The following is a 17,173-nucleotide window of genomic DNA, read 5'->3' as shown; positions in this document are numbered from 1 at the left end:
TTGCTAGTTTGGATGTTTGGAAAAGGGCTCTGACAGTGGCGGGCTAGGGTCCCATTTGGATTGCCAAACTCTTAAGGAAACTTCCCTGTCTGACCACACCGTGACCCATTTGGCTAGGGATGTGATGTTCATTGTAAATTCTCATCGGGCTGAACAAAGATACCAGTCCATGTGTCAGGGAACTCCTATCCTTTTATTATACAATTGCCTTAATTCTGGCAACTAGACCACTCTATAATTGTACAAGTGTTGATTAACAAGCTCTCAGCTTTTACAACTAACTTCAACAAGCTCCTAGTCCTCACCACAGACTTTGGTACAGAGCAAGGGGTAGAATATGATAGCTGCGCCTTGTCACGACAAAACAAGAGAGGAAGAAATAAAGACGGAACGGGGAGAAAGAGAAGGAAAATCTTGATGACTGTGTGATTCCGTAAAACATTCAAAACAACAACGCTGAGGACCGCGATGATGTTACCCTACATATACCGTCATTCAGTTAAATCGCATAATTCCTGACCTGGCAGGTATCAGTGCTACTTCTTTAGTTACGGCCGACTGCGATACTATTGCCTAGCACCACTCCAACGATACACACTTTTAACAGTCTAATGGGGTTAAAAAAAGCAACCACGGCCATTTCCTTCCCTTTATTATGCGGCTCCGCCCTCCGCAGACACCACCGCCGGCTCTCGGCACCGCCCGCTGCCAGCGCAGGGGGCGGCTCCGCCCTCCCCTCCCTGCCGGGCGCCGAGCAGCGCGTCACGGCCCCGCGCCGGCCGGGCCCGCTGCTGCGCTCAGGGGGGTGCGCGGAGCCCCCTGCCCGCCGCGGAGCCCCCTGCCCGCCGCGGAGCCCCCTGCCCGCCGCGGAGCCCCCTGCCCGCCGCGGAGCCATGTCGCGGCCCAGGCACGTCCCGCCCAGGCAGCCCGGCAGGGGCGCGGGGAGCGCGGGGGGCTCGGGCACCGCCGCGGCGGCGGCCCGCGTCCGAGGCGGCAAAGGTCTGAGGGATGTCCGCGTGGACGAGGAGGTGGAGATCGCGGTGAACCTCGCTCTGGAGCGGTTCCGCTACGGAGAGGACACAGGTGTGTGCGGCGGCCCGGCCCCGGGGAGTGGCGAGGCCGGAGCGGGGCCGGCGGACACCGGAGCCCGCGGGCTCCTCCCCGGGAGCGGCGTCTGCCGGGCCCTGACCTGCCCGAGCGGGGCGGCGGCGCCGCCGGGACCCCTTAGGGGCGTGCAGGGGCAGCCAGTGCCGGTGTGCTCGGGGAGCGTGGTGGGTTCGGGGATTGATAAACCCTCATAGGATCGAGGTAATATGTCAAGAATACTGCCTCCTGCGCTGTTACTTTTTTTTAATTGTCTTTCTAGAAATGGAATTTCCCTCTTCTTTCACTAGTACTGAAAGAGCGTTTGTTCACCGGCTCTGTCAGTCTCTTGGACTGATATCTAAAAGTAAAGGGTAAGTTGAACTCTGATTTTTATGTATTATTTTCTCTTTTTGGTGTGAATTTATGGAATTTCATTGCTAGCATGAAAACGATCTGTACTTCTAGGATATCTTGAGCTGTTCCAGGGAATAGTACTAGAAAAAAATAAAACCTTTATAATGTAGACATAAAATTCAGCACCTGCTTAAAAAAACCTTGTGACATATTCGTTTGAGGTAGCTTACTCTTGTGGACTCCATGTCCATAAAAAAGTCTTCTCTCCAAGATGTGTTCTTCCTTTTGGTTTTTTTCATGGACTCCTGTATGTTCAAAGGCTTTGCATAGAATCTCACACCTTGACAGATGAAATGTAACTTTGAGCAGCAGGTCCAAAAGAGTGCCTCTATTGGGAAGTGCAGAAGAGGGTTGGAGTGTTGCCAGCAGGTGGAGGGAGGTCATCCTTGCCCACTACTCAGCACTGATTAGGCTACACCTGGAGTGCTGTGCCCAGTACTGGGATCACCAGGAGGACAGAGACCTAGATGGGGGAGAGTTCCATGAGGGACCAACAACGTGATGAAAGAACTGGAGCATCTCCCCTTTTAGGAAGGGGTGAGAGAGACTGTTCAGCCTGGAAAAGACAAGGCTCAGGGGGATCTCATCAGTGTGTATAAATACTTAAAGTGAGGATGTAAAGAGGACAGAAACTGAGTCTGCCAGAGTGGCTGTGCCTCTCCTCACAGAGACTGCCTGGGCCAGCACCTGGGTACCTGCACCACTGTTCTACTTCTGACAGGAATGGGGCACTGGGCTCTTAGTGTGACCTTCTGTTCTTACCCTGAGAAGTCATTTTCAAAGAGTTATTATGTCATTGTAGCCCAGGCACAAGATGGTTCCGTTTCAAATTTGTTTACAACTACTCTTTACATTTCTGTGTCTGAGTTCAGTCTGAGGACAAATGCAGTGATACAATTAAATGTTATGGCACTATTTCTAAATAGAAAATTTTTGATAATGAACATAATGGGAATCTTAATTTGTTTTACTGGATTTTGTTAAGGCTTGGAATGTCACTAGCAGGCACCTTGTTTGCCTGCTTTGGCTATTTGTTGATTTTTAACCTCTAGATCTTTTAAGTTAGTCTAGAAATTAGTTTTGTGTAGTAACTCTCAGTACTGATTGATAGAGCTGCCTGTATTTTGGGAGGCAAATGCAATAATGAACCTTTAACCAAAGAAAGCAGAAGAATGTCACATTACAGAGGCCTAATTGTAAGGTTGTGCTGACCATAGTGATCTGAAGTCTGCAGTGTCTGCTGCACTATCTCGTGTGAACAGTGTGCCTTTGGTAGTGGATATTGGGGATGTTGCTGTTACTTTGGTGTGCGTTATGCTACTTAGGGCATAATTTGGAAGTTTCTAGTTATAACATTATATTTGAAAAAAATTTGACAGCTATCTTGAAAAAATTATGATCAAAGATTGTTACATTTGGGTGACTAGTTTGCTTATCCCTAAAATACCTTTTTTGTTTTCCCCAGAAAAGGGGCAAATCGATACCTAACTGTAAGGAAGAAGGATGGATCAGAACTAAAACGTGCAGTAATGACTTGTGCCTTGACTCCTGTTACAAAACATGCTGTTTGTACTTTAATTCGGAATTTCCCTGTCACAAATAAAGAACGAACAGAACTTCTGCCGAAGACAGAGCGAGGGAATGCATGTGCTGTTGAATCTGGTATGTTCAGTGTGTCTTCTGATATGGACTTGTCAATCAACACTACTTGTCAAAACAATGTACAATCCAACCACAAAACACACCGCTCTGTATTCTGTTTCCTCTCCTGCCCTACCTGACACCCTTCCCTCCAAACAAACCCATTAATTTTCTTGACTTTTAATTATAGGATCTTTTAAAACTGGTGTCTTGAGGAGCTCAGGCAGTCATGTCACTCACATTACAGTGTCTCCCTTGTGTCGAATTAGTTTTGAATCTTTGAGCCAGTTCCAGCCAAATTTTTTAGAAGTACGTTTCTGAAATGTGGGTTCCTGCAAGTTCCATGAGGTGAGATTGAAATAACGAGTGTTAATGTGACTCTGTGTAAGAACATCCGTATGAGAAGATGAGACTGGCTTTTCTACCTTTTGAAATCTGTGTTCTTGATAAAATAAGAACTTTGTGTTTTGTTTTGTCATCTTCTAAAACAGATTTGGTCTCTAAGAGGCTATTACCTAAACTTCTTGATTTCTAGGGTATATAAGAGTTTGCTGGATATCATATATGTATATAACTTATAATATAATATTGGAGTTTTTTAAACAATGCTTTTAATAACATTGTTTCTTTAACATAGAATCATAGAATAGGTTGGGTTGGAAAAGACCTCCAAGATCATCAAGTCCAACCCCTGATCCAACTCCAGTTACTATACCATGGCACTAAGGGCCACGTCCAATCTCTTTTTAAAAACCTCCAGGGGTGGTGAATCCACCACCTCTCTGGGTAGGCCGTTCCAATGCCTGATAACCCTCTCTGTAAAGAATTTCTTCCTAACATCTAACCTAAACCTCCCCTGGCAGAGCTTGAACCCATGTCCCCTTGTCCTATTGTTGGTTGCCTGGGAGAAGAGACCAACCCCCGCCTGGCTATAACCTCCCTTCAGGTAGTTGAAGAGAGTGATGAGGTCGCCTCTAAGCCTTCTCTTCTCCAGACTAAACAACCCCAGCTCCCTCAGCCTCTCCTCATAGGACTTGTGCTCAAGTCCCTTCACCAGCCTCGTTGCTCTTCTCTGGAAGAGAAGGTAAGAGGTATGGTGTATTTCTACACACAAATGAGTGTGGTGAACAGAAAACAGTATGGCTTGTTTCATCAGGTATTTCTGATTCATGATGTTCATGCTTTAAGTGCTTCCTTTGCTAGTTTTCCTTTTCAGTTGTTTAATTTGTTTAATAGAATTGTTTAATGAACAGAGTGAAACTATAATAAAAGTACTGAAAAGCACTTTCTTAGGAAAGTAAGGCATAAATTAATGAATAGTGTAAAATTTATCTTTCTTTACTTCTCCAGAATGGTCCTTGGCTCTTTTAATCTGTTAGTCCATTTCTGTCTTGGTAAGAGAATGCTTATAATTTAATAAGTCACTCTGTTAATCACACTAAATATGTATAATTGAGTTTACAGTGAGCTTCTAATTCTTCTGGAAAATAATTATTACAGAATTATAGAATAGCATTTACAGTACTGAATTTGAAGTAGCCTCCTCAGAAGACTAGCAGGGTTTTTTTGGCTGTTTATGCCTTGCTTTCTAATATATCACACTGCTGTGTGGGTCCAGGGCTCTAGATACAGCATAGTTCAATTGGTATGTGTTAACACAAATCTTATGGACTGGAGTATTAGGTTATGTAAGACTGACAGAAAGGAGGTCTTAAAAGACCAGTGAGGATGTGAAAGAAGGCATGTGAAGCACAATAAAGTTATCCTTTTGTTAGAAGACATGCTTGTCACTTTGGAATAATTTAAATGTTTAACTGTATGGTGGATATTTCGTGGCAAGCTGTGTAGATATGAATGTGTAAGCGGCTACAAAGGCCAAGGCAATGTGGTTTAGTTTCTATTTCTCTTTTAGCTCTTCATTTTTGACTTTCAGAAATGTATTGGAATAGTCCGGTTTTGTTCAAAATATGTATGAAAGTAAAAATTCCTTTGAAAAATATTTATTTTAGGTACCATTACAGGATATGTTATTGTGAATATGATTTTTGAATATGTGATGGGTTTGTCACTTTATCTGCAGGGATGCATACAAAGTTAGGAATGTTAATTTTCAAGTACAGTTTTTAAGCGGTGTTTTAATAATTTTCCTTTGTATCTGTGTAAGTAATTTTTTGACTTCTCTTCACAGAAAGCAGAGAAGTGATTAAGACAAGTGGACGACTCAATGATGGTATACCCCAGGTTCCAGTGAAAAGAGGAGAATCTGACTTTGATTCCTTCAGGCAATCACTACCAGTTTTTGAAAAACAGGAAGAAATTGTCAAAATAATAAAGGACAATAAAGTTGTTTTGATTGTAGGAGAAACAGGATCAGGAAAAACTACTCAAGTATGTTTCTTTAATGAAATAAAAAAAGATAACAGTATTTATTAAAATGTAATGCTAGATTTTTAATGTTTCTGTAATAAGGGATTTCTTTACTCTAGTTTAAAGGCTTTTGTTTTCCTGTAAGGTTGAAAGTCTTGTGTTTCAGTTAACTTTCCTACTTTTTAAATACTAAGCCAGCAGTTACATACTAACACCATAAATGGTTCTGCACAATTTTCTCATAGATATGAGTTTTTTATTAAAATAATCACAGAATATCGAAGGGAAGGTAGCTATGATTCTGTACAACCTTTTTCCTTTCAAAGCTAGTTCTGTTCTAAGTATCTAGAGTAGAATATTATCACATTAAAATGAAAGATTACCTACACAGCTTTTTTTATATATTTCTGAGAGACAGGGAGAGAAGCTTCAGGGTGTTTTTGTTTGTTTGCTTATGTTTTTTGTTTTGTTTTTTTTTAAAACAGATTAGACTTAACAGCAAAAATTTATTTTTTTGGCCTTTCTGCCACTTCAAGTACTTTTGCAGTGATAATCCTTTTGTGAGGCCTTTTGCAACCTATGTAATATTAAGATGCAGTTAAGTTGTCTCACCATGGTAAAAAAGCTATGACTTTATCAAACTAAAAAGTAAATTTGAACCACTTCTTTACAGATCCCTCAGTTTATTCTTGACGACTGTTACAAAACTGGAACTCCCTGTCGTATATTTTGCACTCAGCCAAGACGTTTGGCTGCACTTGCTGTGGCTGAAAGAGTGGCAGCAGAAAGAAGAGAAAAGATTGGCCAGACCATTGGTTATCAGATCCGATTAGAAAGCAGGTAATAATGATGTTTTTTAAAGTCAGTTGATATTGTGTTGGTGTCTTTAGTCTTGTGTAGATTTAAACTATAGTATATTCGGGATACAGCCTAGTAAAATCCCCATGGGTAAAGTATAGGTGGGATATGTTATTTTGGGTAATGAATATTGAAGAATGAAAAGGACAGTTTTCTTCTGGTATTTTAGAGCTTCATGTAGTAAGTTGTTTTATAGAATGGGACTGCAAGTGATTTGTCTTGATGTCTTCTAGGGAGGATGTGTGTGAAAATCCTTGTCATATTTTTAAATTAGGTCTACACTTGCCCCCTTTTATTTTTTATTCCCTACTTTTGTCATTTGTCAATCCAAAAGTTCTGCAAACTTTGAAGATAGGTAGGAAGACCAGCATGTTTTAACAAATGCTACATGGTGAGACTTGATAGGGCACGTTAAAGGGTCAACAGCAAAATTGGAAAGTGAATTATGAAGTTGAGCATTATTTACCAATTTATTTTGGGTTAAATTTACTCTGTTTCAGCTTTTTTATTTCAAACATTAAGTGGTATGAAAGTAGAGATTTTTAGATGACCTGAAGAATTTGATCCTAAAGCAGAGCAGAAATGGATGTAAATCTGAAGACTGTGTGTGGTTGCTGAAGTTTTTGAATTGTGTAGATAGTGGGATTTTCAGGAATGGACATTAGGTGGCATATGAGTGAGAAGAAGATGGCAAAAAGTATAGCTGGTTATGTTGCTTTTATGGATAAAGATACATAGCTAATGAATGCACTTAAACAGCAAAGCCAAGTTAAAGAAGAATTTGAATATCATACAAAAGCTCATAAAGCTATTAAGAGATTAAAAGAGCTAGTAAAGATGAATTGCAAATAAGGTGATGACTAATGTGTGGAAGAATTATGCTCGCTGAAGAAGAATAAAGTGTAGGTCAGATGGAAGAATTACTGGAACTGGTGCAGAAAACTCTGCTTAAGACGAATCAAGAAGTTCACTGGAGAAAAAGTAGAAGGGAGAGATGACAATGTTTCCACCTGCCAAAAAAGGTATTGGGAGGAAGTGTTTATAGTAACACAGAATTCTTGATTTATAGAAGGCTAGTGAAGAAGAAAGGAGTAGAGATGGATAAAGTAAAGCATTTCTATCTTGTATGAGTTCCTTGAATTTAATATGTAAAAGGATTTTTGAAGTGAGGGATGAATTCCAAACTTGGGAAGAAATATACATATAATAACTAGTGAGCTTATATCTTCCTTCTTTTCTGGAAGTTTTCACTACTTAAGTGGCAGTGCTGGAGAAAGTAGTGACAGTTGCAGTTTTCACTTGCACAGCAAACTCTGCAAGAGGTAGTAGGTACTTTTAAGATTTTTAAATTCCTGAAAAATGAAAGCATTTGAAAAGGTTCAGCTGACTTCTTTGTGACTCAGTCAGTTATAGTGTGTTGGGTTTGTGTGGCAAGGTTTTGGTAGTGAATGGGCCCTAGGGGTGGCTTCTGTGAGAAGAAGCTTCCCACATCTGATAGAGCTGGTGCCAGCTGGCTCTAAGAGGAAACACTGGCTAAGGCTGAGGCCACTGGTGACAGTGGTTGTGCCTCTGGGATAACATATATAAGAAGGGGGGAAACAAATCTGCACAGCGGTAACAGCAGTGCAAAGAAAGGGTTGTGATTATTGTGAGACAGACAAGTCTGCAGATGCCAAGGTCAGTGCAGAAGGGAGCAGGTGCTTCAGGCACCAGAGGAGAAATTCCCTTGTAGCCTGTGGAGGACCCCATGCTGGAGGAGGTGGTTGTCTGAAGGACCCTGTGACCCTGTGGGAGGGCTGTGCTGGAGCAGGCTCCTGACAGAACCTGTGGCCCCATGAAGAGGGCAGTCTGCATTGGGGCATGTTTGCTGGCTGGACTTGTGAACCCGTCGGGGTCCCATGGTGGAGCAGTCTGTTCCTGAAGGACACCACCCCATGGGAGGGACGCCATGCTGGAGTAGTTTGTGAAGACTGTGAGGAATCCTCCCAGTGAGTCCTTGTCCCCCTGCACTGCTGAGGGGTAGGAGGTAGAGAAAGTAGGAAGTTAAACCTGGGAAGAAAGGAGGGGTGAGGAGAGGTGTTGTAAGACTTGGTTCTATTTCTTATTTTCCCACATAGATTTAATTGGTAGTAAACTAAGTTGCCCAAGTAAAGTCTGTTTTGCCTGTGATGATAATTGTGAGTGATCTCTCCCTGTCCTTATCTTGACCTATGAGCTTTTTGTTGTATACTCTGCCCTGTCCAGCTAAGGAGGAGAGTGATAGAGCAGCCTGGGTGGGCACCTGGAATCCAGCCAAGGTCAACCCACCACATGTAGGCAAATACCAAGACTATATCCAAGCATATGCTGAAGAATTGAAACCTGTTTTTCCAAAGCAGTCCACACTGAATTTTCCAGTAAATTAAACAGCATGGAGGGGTTCTCAAGGTTCTGTTTCACTTGCTTATTAATTTAGAGAAAGATTGAATCTCACCGTGTCAATTCTGATTCCACTTCTGGTAAACAGCGGTTCAGTCCTTTAATTTTCAATAAATAGTGGAAAGCTAGTAGCATTTAAGTGGTGCAAAAAACTGAAGTATCTTTATGAACTGTTCAATAGGGTTTCTCCAAAGACATTGGTAACATTTTGCACTAATGGCATCCTGCTTCGCACGCTCATGGCAGGAGACAGCACCCTATCTAATGTGACACATGTTATTGTGGTAAGGACTTTATTGTATTTCATGTGAGGGGGAGCAATATGTATTACTTGTTAATTGCAAGGTGACATCCTAGTTTTCTACATTAATTTACTGAATATTTAAGTTGTTTTCGTTTGGTTAGCATCTCCGTTAACTTTAAAGATTTACTGAGCTTTTATTGTAGCATGCATGCTTTTCCATTTTTGGTTTTTTTTTTTTTTCCTGTAAAAGCATCTCATTTTAGGTTCATAGCAGTAATTAATTTTGGAATTGTTGTGCAGTTGTAGAGGGCAGAGGTCTAAATTTTTCTAAACTTCCTCTGTCAGCAGAAAAGCCTTAGAGAGATTTGTGTAGATACAGTTCAGTGTGAGTATCAGAATTTCTGTTATTATGTCCTTGTTTTAGCAGTACCAAATTTGCAGTTCATTTGTTTGCCTAATGTTTTCAAGATAATACGTAGTCTAATTTCTAGGAAATTACTTAAGTATGTTCATATATGATTATGTGAATTTCGTATTGTGGAATTTGATAAGTCAGTGGAACCAGAGCTCTCTAGTGCTGAAAACAGAAAAAACCCCTGTCTGTTTACTAAAGAGTAAAAAAGTCTGAGACTGATTTATACATTCTTGACTTCAACCTGCAAATCTTGTATTTGAGTTCTTGTTTCATTCATTCATGTCATAAAACAGAAGATAGACAAAAATGATTAATTGGTCACGTGCATTAATGATAAGCTTTGTGCATGATTTAATGGATCTAAGCAATCTATCTTTTTTGTGATTGTTTGGTACCATACAGTTCTTTAAATGCTCATCAATTGTGAAGGGAGATTTTGTTAAAATAAGATTTGTAGGATTTGTGGTTTCGAGTATTATCTTGGGAGTGAGATTCAAGTACAAGAATTAGAGAAGTTTCAGACATTCACTTTGATCTCTGAAATCAAGATCTATGTGGTTTTTACATTACAGTGCAGTCTGCTCTGATATCTTTATAAAACCTTTTGGAGTATTTTTTTACTTTTGGATAGTTTCTAAAAAAATCCTTACTTACGGATCCTTACTAGACTGCCACATTTTAATGTAATGTACCACCAAATTACATATTTTTATTTTCTAAAAAGTTTGTATTTGTGAAAAGTTGTGATCTTGCATCTGTGATGTTTATCTGTTATTTTTGTTTTTCTTTCTTTTTCGTTATAGGATGAAGTACATGAGAGGGATAGGTTCAGTGACTTCTTGTTAATAAAACTGAGAGATGTGTTGCAAACCCAGACTAATTTAAAACTCATTATTTCTAGTGCAGCTCTAGATGCAAATCTCTTTATTAGGTATTTTGGATGTTGTCCAGTAATACACAGTAAGTATTTATGTGAACACTTATTCTCAGATAAGTGAGAATATCTGCCCTGAAACTCATAGATCTTATCGAACTGTACCATACCATTCTGACAAAAGCCGTGTCATGAATACACTGAGAGTTACAGCAGTGCTTTTTCTTTGTTTACTCATGTTTGTTGTTTCGTAACTATTTGCACCTACTACAGGGGGAAGTGTTTTTATCACTGGAGGTTCTGTGAATTCGGGATTGTCCTGACCCCCTCCATGTTCAGTTAAGGAGGGAGGAAAAGGTTCTCAAAGTGCTGATGTCCGTGGCAATATAGACCCTAGGATCTATAAGAGTATTGTCTATGTGTCTATTAATACATACCAGTAGATTTTAGTTCTTCAGGCCTCAACAGAGATTGCTACTGTTTACTGGATAAAAGACAGGTAACTGTACCTGCTCTTTTCAGAAATACAGTCATAGGCAAATGAGGATTTTGTGTTTTAATCACACAATGCCTTGCTTTATTTAGAGTCTTCTCTAAAAATCTTTGGATAATTTTAGTGGATATTCCTGAGAAAGAGTTAATTTTTCTTATTTACATAAAGAAGTGTTTATTTCTAGTTCTCAGTTCGGAAATTCTGCCTAGTTAAATGAAGCTTGCAGCTTGTTGGAGGCAGGAATCTGGAAATGACACAGATTTTAGTGTTTGGTAATTTTTTTTTTCTGAGAGGAGAAACCTCGTAATTGGTGTGTGGCTTTCTAGTTTACTCTTATGGCAGCTTCCTATTCTTTCAGCTCAGTAGGTTTATTTTGGAACTTTGACTGCTGTCTCCATTTTACTGCAGTGGTTATACTGTTATCAGATAGTGGACTTCACAGGCTAATCACAATTGAAAAGGCGCTTTTTTAATTTTTGATAATTTAGAAATTAAAACAATAGGGCTTAGATACTTTGTTAATGTAATGTAAAAGGTTTGATTCTCTTTCAACAGTATAGCTGGCAAAATCCTGACCACAGAATCCAACATGCTGTAGTTGTGGGTTCTGTAGTAGAGTTTGTGATTGGTGTTAGAAGACTTCCTCCGTAACAGCTTCTAAAAATATGTGAGTTGTAGCTTGTTCTTTCTGAAGGATAGAAAAGTCCTAGGTGATACAAACTCAGCTGTGGGAAATGTCTGCTAAGGGACCAGAAATTTAAAATGTAGAGATATTAATTTTTCCTGTATAAAACCAGAATTTTATGTCCATAAATAAGGTCAAGTAAGGTCTAGAAAACAGTGATGTTAAAAGAGAAATCAGAGTAAATTCTTAGGAGATAAAGACCATTGGAATGTCTCATTTGTTGGGAAGTATTTGGTTAAAGAGACCCAAATTTGGCTGCACTAATTAAGGACATTGAGAGGAGTCAGTCTCCTCATATACTTCTTATGAGAGAAGGTGGTTGAATACAAAGGTGCCGGTTTGCTCGTGGGACCTTGCAGTAAAGCTGTATTAATTGCTCCTATATTATGGAATTCAGGGGGCTCACACAGTGAATTTGTTTTGGTGCCCCTAAACAAAAATGTCTGTTTTCTTTTTCTCATTTGATAAAATTGCAGTAAATAACTGTCAGTCTTACATCTCTTACTGCAACACTTAAAAGAATTAATGAGAAACAAGCTATGCAGCTGGCATTTCCCTTTTGAATTGTGGTTTTTTTGTTTTTTTTTTTGTGGCCCAATCATTTAATGAAAATAGACTTAAAAGAAGAGACTCTTACAAGACTTTTCAAGGAAAGTAATAATTCCTTAAATCAGGCCCTAATTTTATTTAATTCACTTTTTTTGGTCTGTAAAAATGATTTTAAAAAATTAATATGATAATTAAAGCTAGGGAATATCTAATATTTCATGAATTTTTTATACTTTCAGTCCAAGGAAGACCTTTTGAAGTTAAAGAAATGTTTTTGGAGGACATTTTACGAAGTACTGGGTATACAAACAAAGACATGATAAAGTACAAAAAAGAGAAGCAGCAAGGTTGGTGGACTTTTTATTCTAAAAGGCTGGTGATGAGTCTCATTGATTGATTGAAAATTAAAATTTTAGAGTCACAATATTAAATGAGATGAGAGCAAGTTAGATAACAGCAAATATTGTGAAACTCTGTGTTTACAATGTTGATGTAGCTTGTGATTGTGCTGGTTTAAAGGTAAACCAGCAGGGGAAAATGAACTCAACAACCCAAAAGAGAGATTATAAGTTAGAATAACAATTTAATAAAATAAGTACGATTATACAGACAAACAATTGGTTTTAACCCACAAAACCCAAATGTATAACCCAGCACCCTGGGGCATGAACAGAGTGGTGTTCTTTGGGCCCCCTGAGTCCAAAGTAAAGGGAAAGGGGGAAAACCTGTTGGTATAAGTGCTGCTGCAGTCCGGTCGAGAGTGGTGGTTGCAGTCTGGTTGAGAGTGGTGGTCTGCAGTTTGGTTGAGAGCGGTGATCTGCAGTCTCCCTCTGGATCCCACGAGTGGTTCAAAAAGTCCCAAGACTCCAAGATTATATATCCTCCAGTTCAGGTAGGAATGCTCAGTACTTCCCTCAGGGTGGGGGGTTCCTTAATGGGCGTGAGGACAAAAACACCCTCCTATCTCACAGGCCTCTTAACACCCAGTTTGTAGCCTGATGAGTCAGGCTGCTCTGGGCAGAGGGTGCAAATAGTCTATTGACAATAGTTCCTGGGAAATGGCATGGAAGGCTATAGAATATACAGTTTTGGGTTACACCCATCCAGTGATGAACTGGGCCCAGCTGTTCTAACTAGGACAGTGATTTAAAAAAAAATTTCACTTTCTTTCAGTGATTGCACTTCTTATCGCTTTCAGTTGATAAATGTTAAATTTTTTGTAGTTATTATGGAGTAGAATTACATGTAACTGTGGCCTTTGCCCACTTGAAAAGTATAGAACCATAAGATACTATATGCTCACTTTAGGGTGCAAATTAAAGTGCAGCCAAATTAAAGTGCAGCCATTAGAGAAGGCAGGATTTTGTACATTTTGCGTAGAAGTGGCTTCTATTATTAATATTTTTCACTGCATTCTTCAGACGTAGGTGTATTTAACTTATATAGTCCAGAAGCAGTAACACACTTGAACTAAAGAGAGGGTTTTTTTCAATTGGTTAGATAGATATATTATTTGAAAAGTTTTCCTGGCAGCTGAAAGTAATGATCCTACTGAGTATTTAAAATGGAAAAAAAAAAAAAAAAGACAAACCTCAAAGCTGTAACATACAATCCTAACTACATGTTTATTATGGAGTTCGGCTCTGATCACTGTGGTTAGAAAAAGCTAAGTCACCAGTGTCTTCTACTGTTTTCTTCTACTTGTACACAAAAATTAGTTGTAATATGCAGGAATTGTATCACTTCTCTTTGACATTTCACTCCTGAAGAAAGATCTGCACTGAGAACTGTGTTAGAAGATAGTTACTTAGGAAGCTTTTTTAAATGCAGCAAGCTGGAATACTGGAGGCTTAGGGCGTTAAGCACCCAGGTGGTATTTTTTACCTTGCTGTATAGCAGATGTTTGCAATGGTGCACTTTAGGTGCCTTTAATCATGGAATTTGTATTAGGCTGGTAACAGTGTTCTAGATTAAATAAGAGATCATATAGGTTAAACTTTGTGATTTGTTATGGCTATTTTTTGTAACTGAAAATATTAGATTATTAAGATGACTGTAACGCTTCCTGTGGAAATACTTTATGCATTCTAGAAGAGAAGCAGCAAAGCTCTCTTACTGAATGGTGTTCTGCTCAAGAAAATAATAGCACACTAGAACCTCAGAGACAAAAATCTGTCCCAAGGGCAACGGAAGAGTATAATCTGTTGGGTGATGGCGGTGACACAGTATTTAATCAACTGGTAAGCTTTTCCTTTTGTTGGGAGGTGTGTTTAAGTCTGCATTAAAAACTATTCTCTAAAGAGATTACTCTGGTAGAATTTCTGGAAGGATAGTAACATATTTTAAAGATTTTTTTTGTTGTTGTTGTTTATCGTAAAGTACTGAAGTGTGCTTTTCAATTACATTGGTTGTACATAACTTTTCTTCAGATTAAATGGCTGAACTTCCATTGCTTAAAATACTTGCATATGGTACAATAAATGCTTTAACTGGTACTGAATGCTGAGTTTCTGATTGTTATTTGGAAAACTAACTGTTCAGGTTTTTTGTGTGCAGTGTATGAGAATAAAGACAACTCTTGGAAGACATTAATCTTTAAATACTGTATTTTCTCTTCAGACTGAAAAAGATGTGAATTGCCTTGAACCATGGCTAATAAAAGAAATGGATTCTTGTCTTTCTGACATCTGGTTGCATAAAGATGTTGATTCCTTTGCTCAAGTGTTCCACCTCATTTTAACTGAAAATCTCAGTGGTAAGTTTGTCATCTTATTACATAAGAAAAAAACAATAACAAAACGACTTGAATTTCTGTAGCTATTCCATCTCTAGTTTCAAATGTTGTTAGCTTTGAATTCTGATGCCTATTGAAAAAGTGAATAGAACTAGCAGAATTAATGAATTATTTCCTTACTTGTTGTACTTGTTTTGGAATATTAACGGATGTTGCAACGTGTATCTGAAGTAGTGTTAAATTCATGTGAACTGAGTGATGAGATGAACGGAGGACAAAAAATCTCTCTGGCTTGGTTTTTAAAAGTCTTATAAGTCATACTCATACTACATTTAGATGAAAAAATAAGAATGTTTTTATTGTGTTTGCTGATTTATTTATTTATTTATTTTGTACTTCTCAGTTGATTATAGACACAGTGAAACCAGTGCGACTGCACTAATGATTGCTGCAGGGAGAGGCTTTTTGAATCAAGTAGAACAGCTGATCAGTATGGGAGCAAGTATCCACTGCAGATCATCTAATGGCTGGTAAAAACAAACAGACAACTCAAAATGCGGATTTATTTGTCAATATACAAATAAATTTGTATATTTGTCATTATATACAAATATATATAGAGAAATTTCTATAATATTTAAACTAATTGCTAACTTATCTGACTACTGTAAGCAGTAATAGGTTTTGACAGTCTAAAGAGTTTCTAACTTCTATTCATCACATTGTATTCTGTAAATTCTAGATTGAATTCCTAATTACAAAATCTTTATTTTAGGCTGTGTGTCTTTCTTTTGAAGTGAAAATTTAATTAAGATTTTTATGTAAATCTTCCAGGATGGCTGTGGACTGGGCTAAGCGCTTTGGACAGACAGAGGTTGTTGACCTGTTGGAATCCTACAGGTAAACTATGACTGATTTGCAGAAAAGGTTGTGTAACGTGGTAAGGGAAATTTGTATTTTGTCTTTTAATCAGAACAGTTTTTAACTTTTTATGCCTTAAAATTTGACCTAAATAGCAAGATTTATTTGGGAATAGGAATGTTTCTAAAACTTGTTTGGTTTTTTTTTTAAAAAGTGTCATAGTGATTATGTTTGCACAACTCCTAGGATAAATATAGTTACAGAGATGTAGGACTGTCGCTGTTGGAATGGACCGTGACATGGAATATCCAGCAAGACAGTTTATTGGAAAGAAAAGGAAGCAGCAGCAGCCTGGAGCTGCAGTTTACAGCTCTTTAAATACAGCTCTTTAGGCATACGTGTATTACACAGACAGGTCAATTTGAATACACAAACCATAATTCTTACAGGTAATAGGTGGACGTTCCTAGTTCTGCTTTCTCACAACATCTCTGCACATCTGTTCTTGTTTTCCTTTAATGTTTATATTTTTCTCAGCCACTCTGTTCAAAATAAGTCCTTGTTCTCATGGGACAGTGTCCTTGTTCTCACGGGACAGCTTTCTCCTGATGTTTTTCTCCTCAGAGTGTATCAACATGTTGTCAGGAGCAAGGCTTCCATTCTCAATCAGCTTTTCATTCTGTATCAGGGGTCTCGGTCCAGCCGAGATTCCCCACTATTCCCCCGTCTGTTATTTGAAGCAATTGCTTCAGGGCACCATACATCTTCTCCACGATAGCCTGTCCTGTACGGGAATGTGAAATAGCTGTAACATGAGTGACCTTCCACAAGGCAAAGAAAACTTGGACAGATTTACAGACACAAGGCAGCTCATTGTTTGTCCGCACCTAAGTGGGCACTCAAAAATGCAGCAAAAGCACGACGGAAGTATTCAATGTCACCATGACCTTTTTGTTTAGTATGTGCATTAGTAACCACCACATGGGAAGACATGTCAATGGACACATGGACATGCTCCAAATTACCAATTTCATTGACATGAGTGTCATCCGATTGCCAAATCTGTAAGGCTGTAAGACCTCAAGGGTTAGTACTAAAATAGACAGGAGTACAGGCACTACGACAATCTGGACAAGAGGCAACAACCGAGCGAGCAATAGAATGAATCAAGCCAAGTCGACGTCTGAAGCCTTCTGCGTGCTGTGCTCTGTCCTCAGCTTCCACAGGGACCACAAGATCATCAGTTTGGAGGAGGCTTTTGGCCAAGCACATGTTTTTCCTGAAACTCTTTAAAAGAGGTAAAAAACTATGAAGCTGCACTGGATTGAAGCATAGCAAACCTGCTGGAACAAGCCTCTGCAAAGGAGTTCTTTAGAGTACAAACAACGCTTGAAAAATAAGACCTGGAAATGGACAATACAACACCGCCTGTTCAAGTCGCTGTAACAAGTTAACAACATATACAGAATCAGTAATACCATTTAAAGGTTGATAGGAAATAACTGAAAAGCAAGAGTTACAACTCGATGTTCCA

The 17,173-nt window shown here is 39.0% G+C and overlaps 1 protein-coding gene across 2 annotated transcripts in view; it reads left to right on the top strand.

Annotated features, from left to right (window-relative positions):
- Positions 1–834: 834 nt before the first annotated feature.
- LOC135406793 (3'-5' RNA helicase YTHDC2) overlaps positions 835–17,173 on the top strand; it is a 46,260-nt gene continuing 29,921 nt past the window's right edge. The window contains exons 1-12 of one of the 2 annotated variants that reach the window (XM_064641230.1): positions 835–1,083; positions 1,395–1,457; positions 2,966–3,162; positions 5,330–5,529; positions 6,182–6,348; positions 8,966–9,068; positions 10,247–10,403; positions 12,284–12,391; positions 14,136–14,284; positions 14,664–14,799; positions 15,182–15,308; positions 15,613–15,678. In XM_064641230.1, the coding sequence (XP_064497300.1) occupies positions 3,030–3,162; positions 5,330–5,529; positions 6,182–6,348; positions 8,966–9,068; positions 10,247–10,403; positions 12,284–12,391; positions 14,136–14,284; positions 14,664–14,799; positions 15,182–15,308; positions 15,613–15,678 (1,346 nt within the window). In that variant the 5' untranslated portion in view covers positions 835–1,083; positions 1,395–1,457; positions 2,966–3,029. Of the gene's footprint in view, positions 1,084–1,366; positions 1,458–2,965; positions 3,163–5,329; positions 5,530–6,181; positions 6,349–8,965; positions 9,069–10,246; positions 10,404–12,283; positions 12,392–14,135; positions 14,285–14,663; positions 14,800–15,181; positions 15,309–15,612; positions 15,679–17,173 lie in introns of both variants that reach the window. The other variant, XM_064641231.1, reaches the window with a different exon arrangement.

The sequence above is a fragment of the Pseudopipra pipra genome, chromosome Z, assembly GCF_036250125.1.
Source record: "Pseudopipra pipra isolate bDixPip1 chromosome Z, bDixPip1.hap1, whole genome shotgun sequence".
Classification (NCBI taxonomy): Eukaryota; Metazoa; Chordata; class Aves; order Passeriformes; family Pipridae; genus Pseudopipra; species Pseudopipra pipra.
The sequence above is the reverse complement of the archived record's forward strand: the minus strand, read 5'-3'. Positions and strand labels throughout refer to the sequence as shown.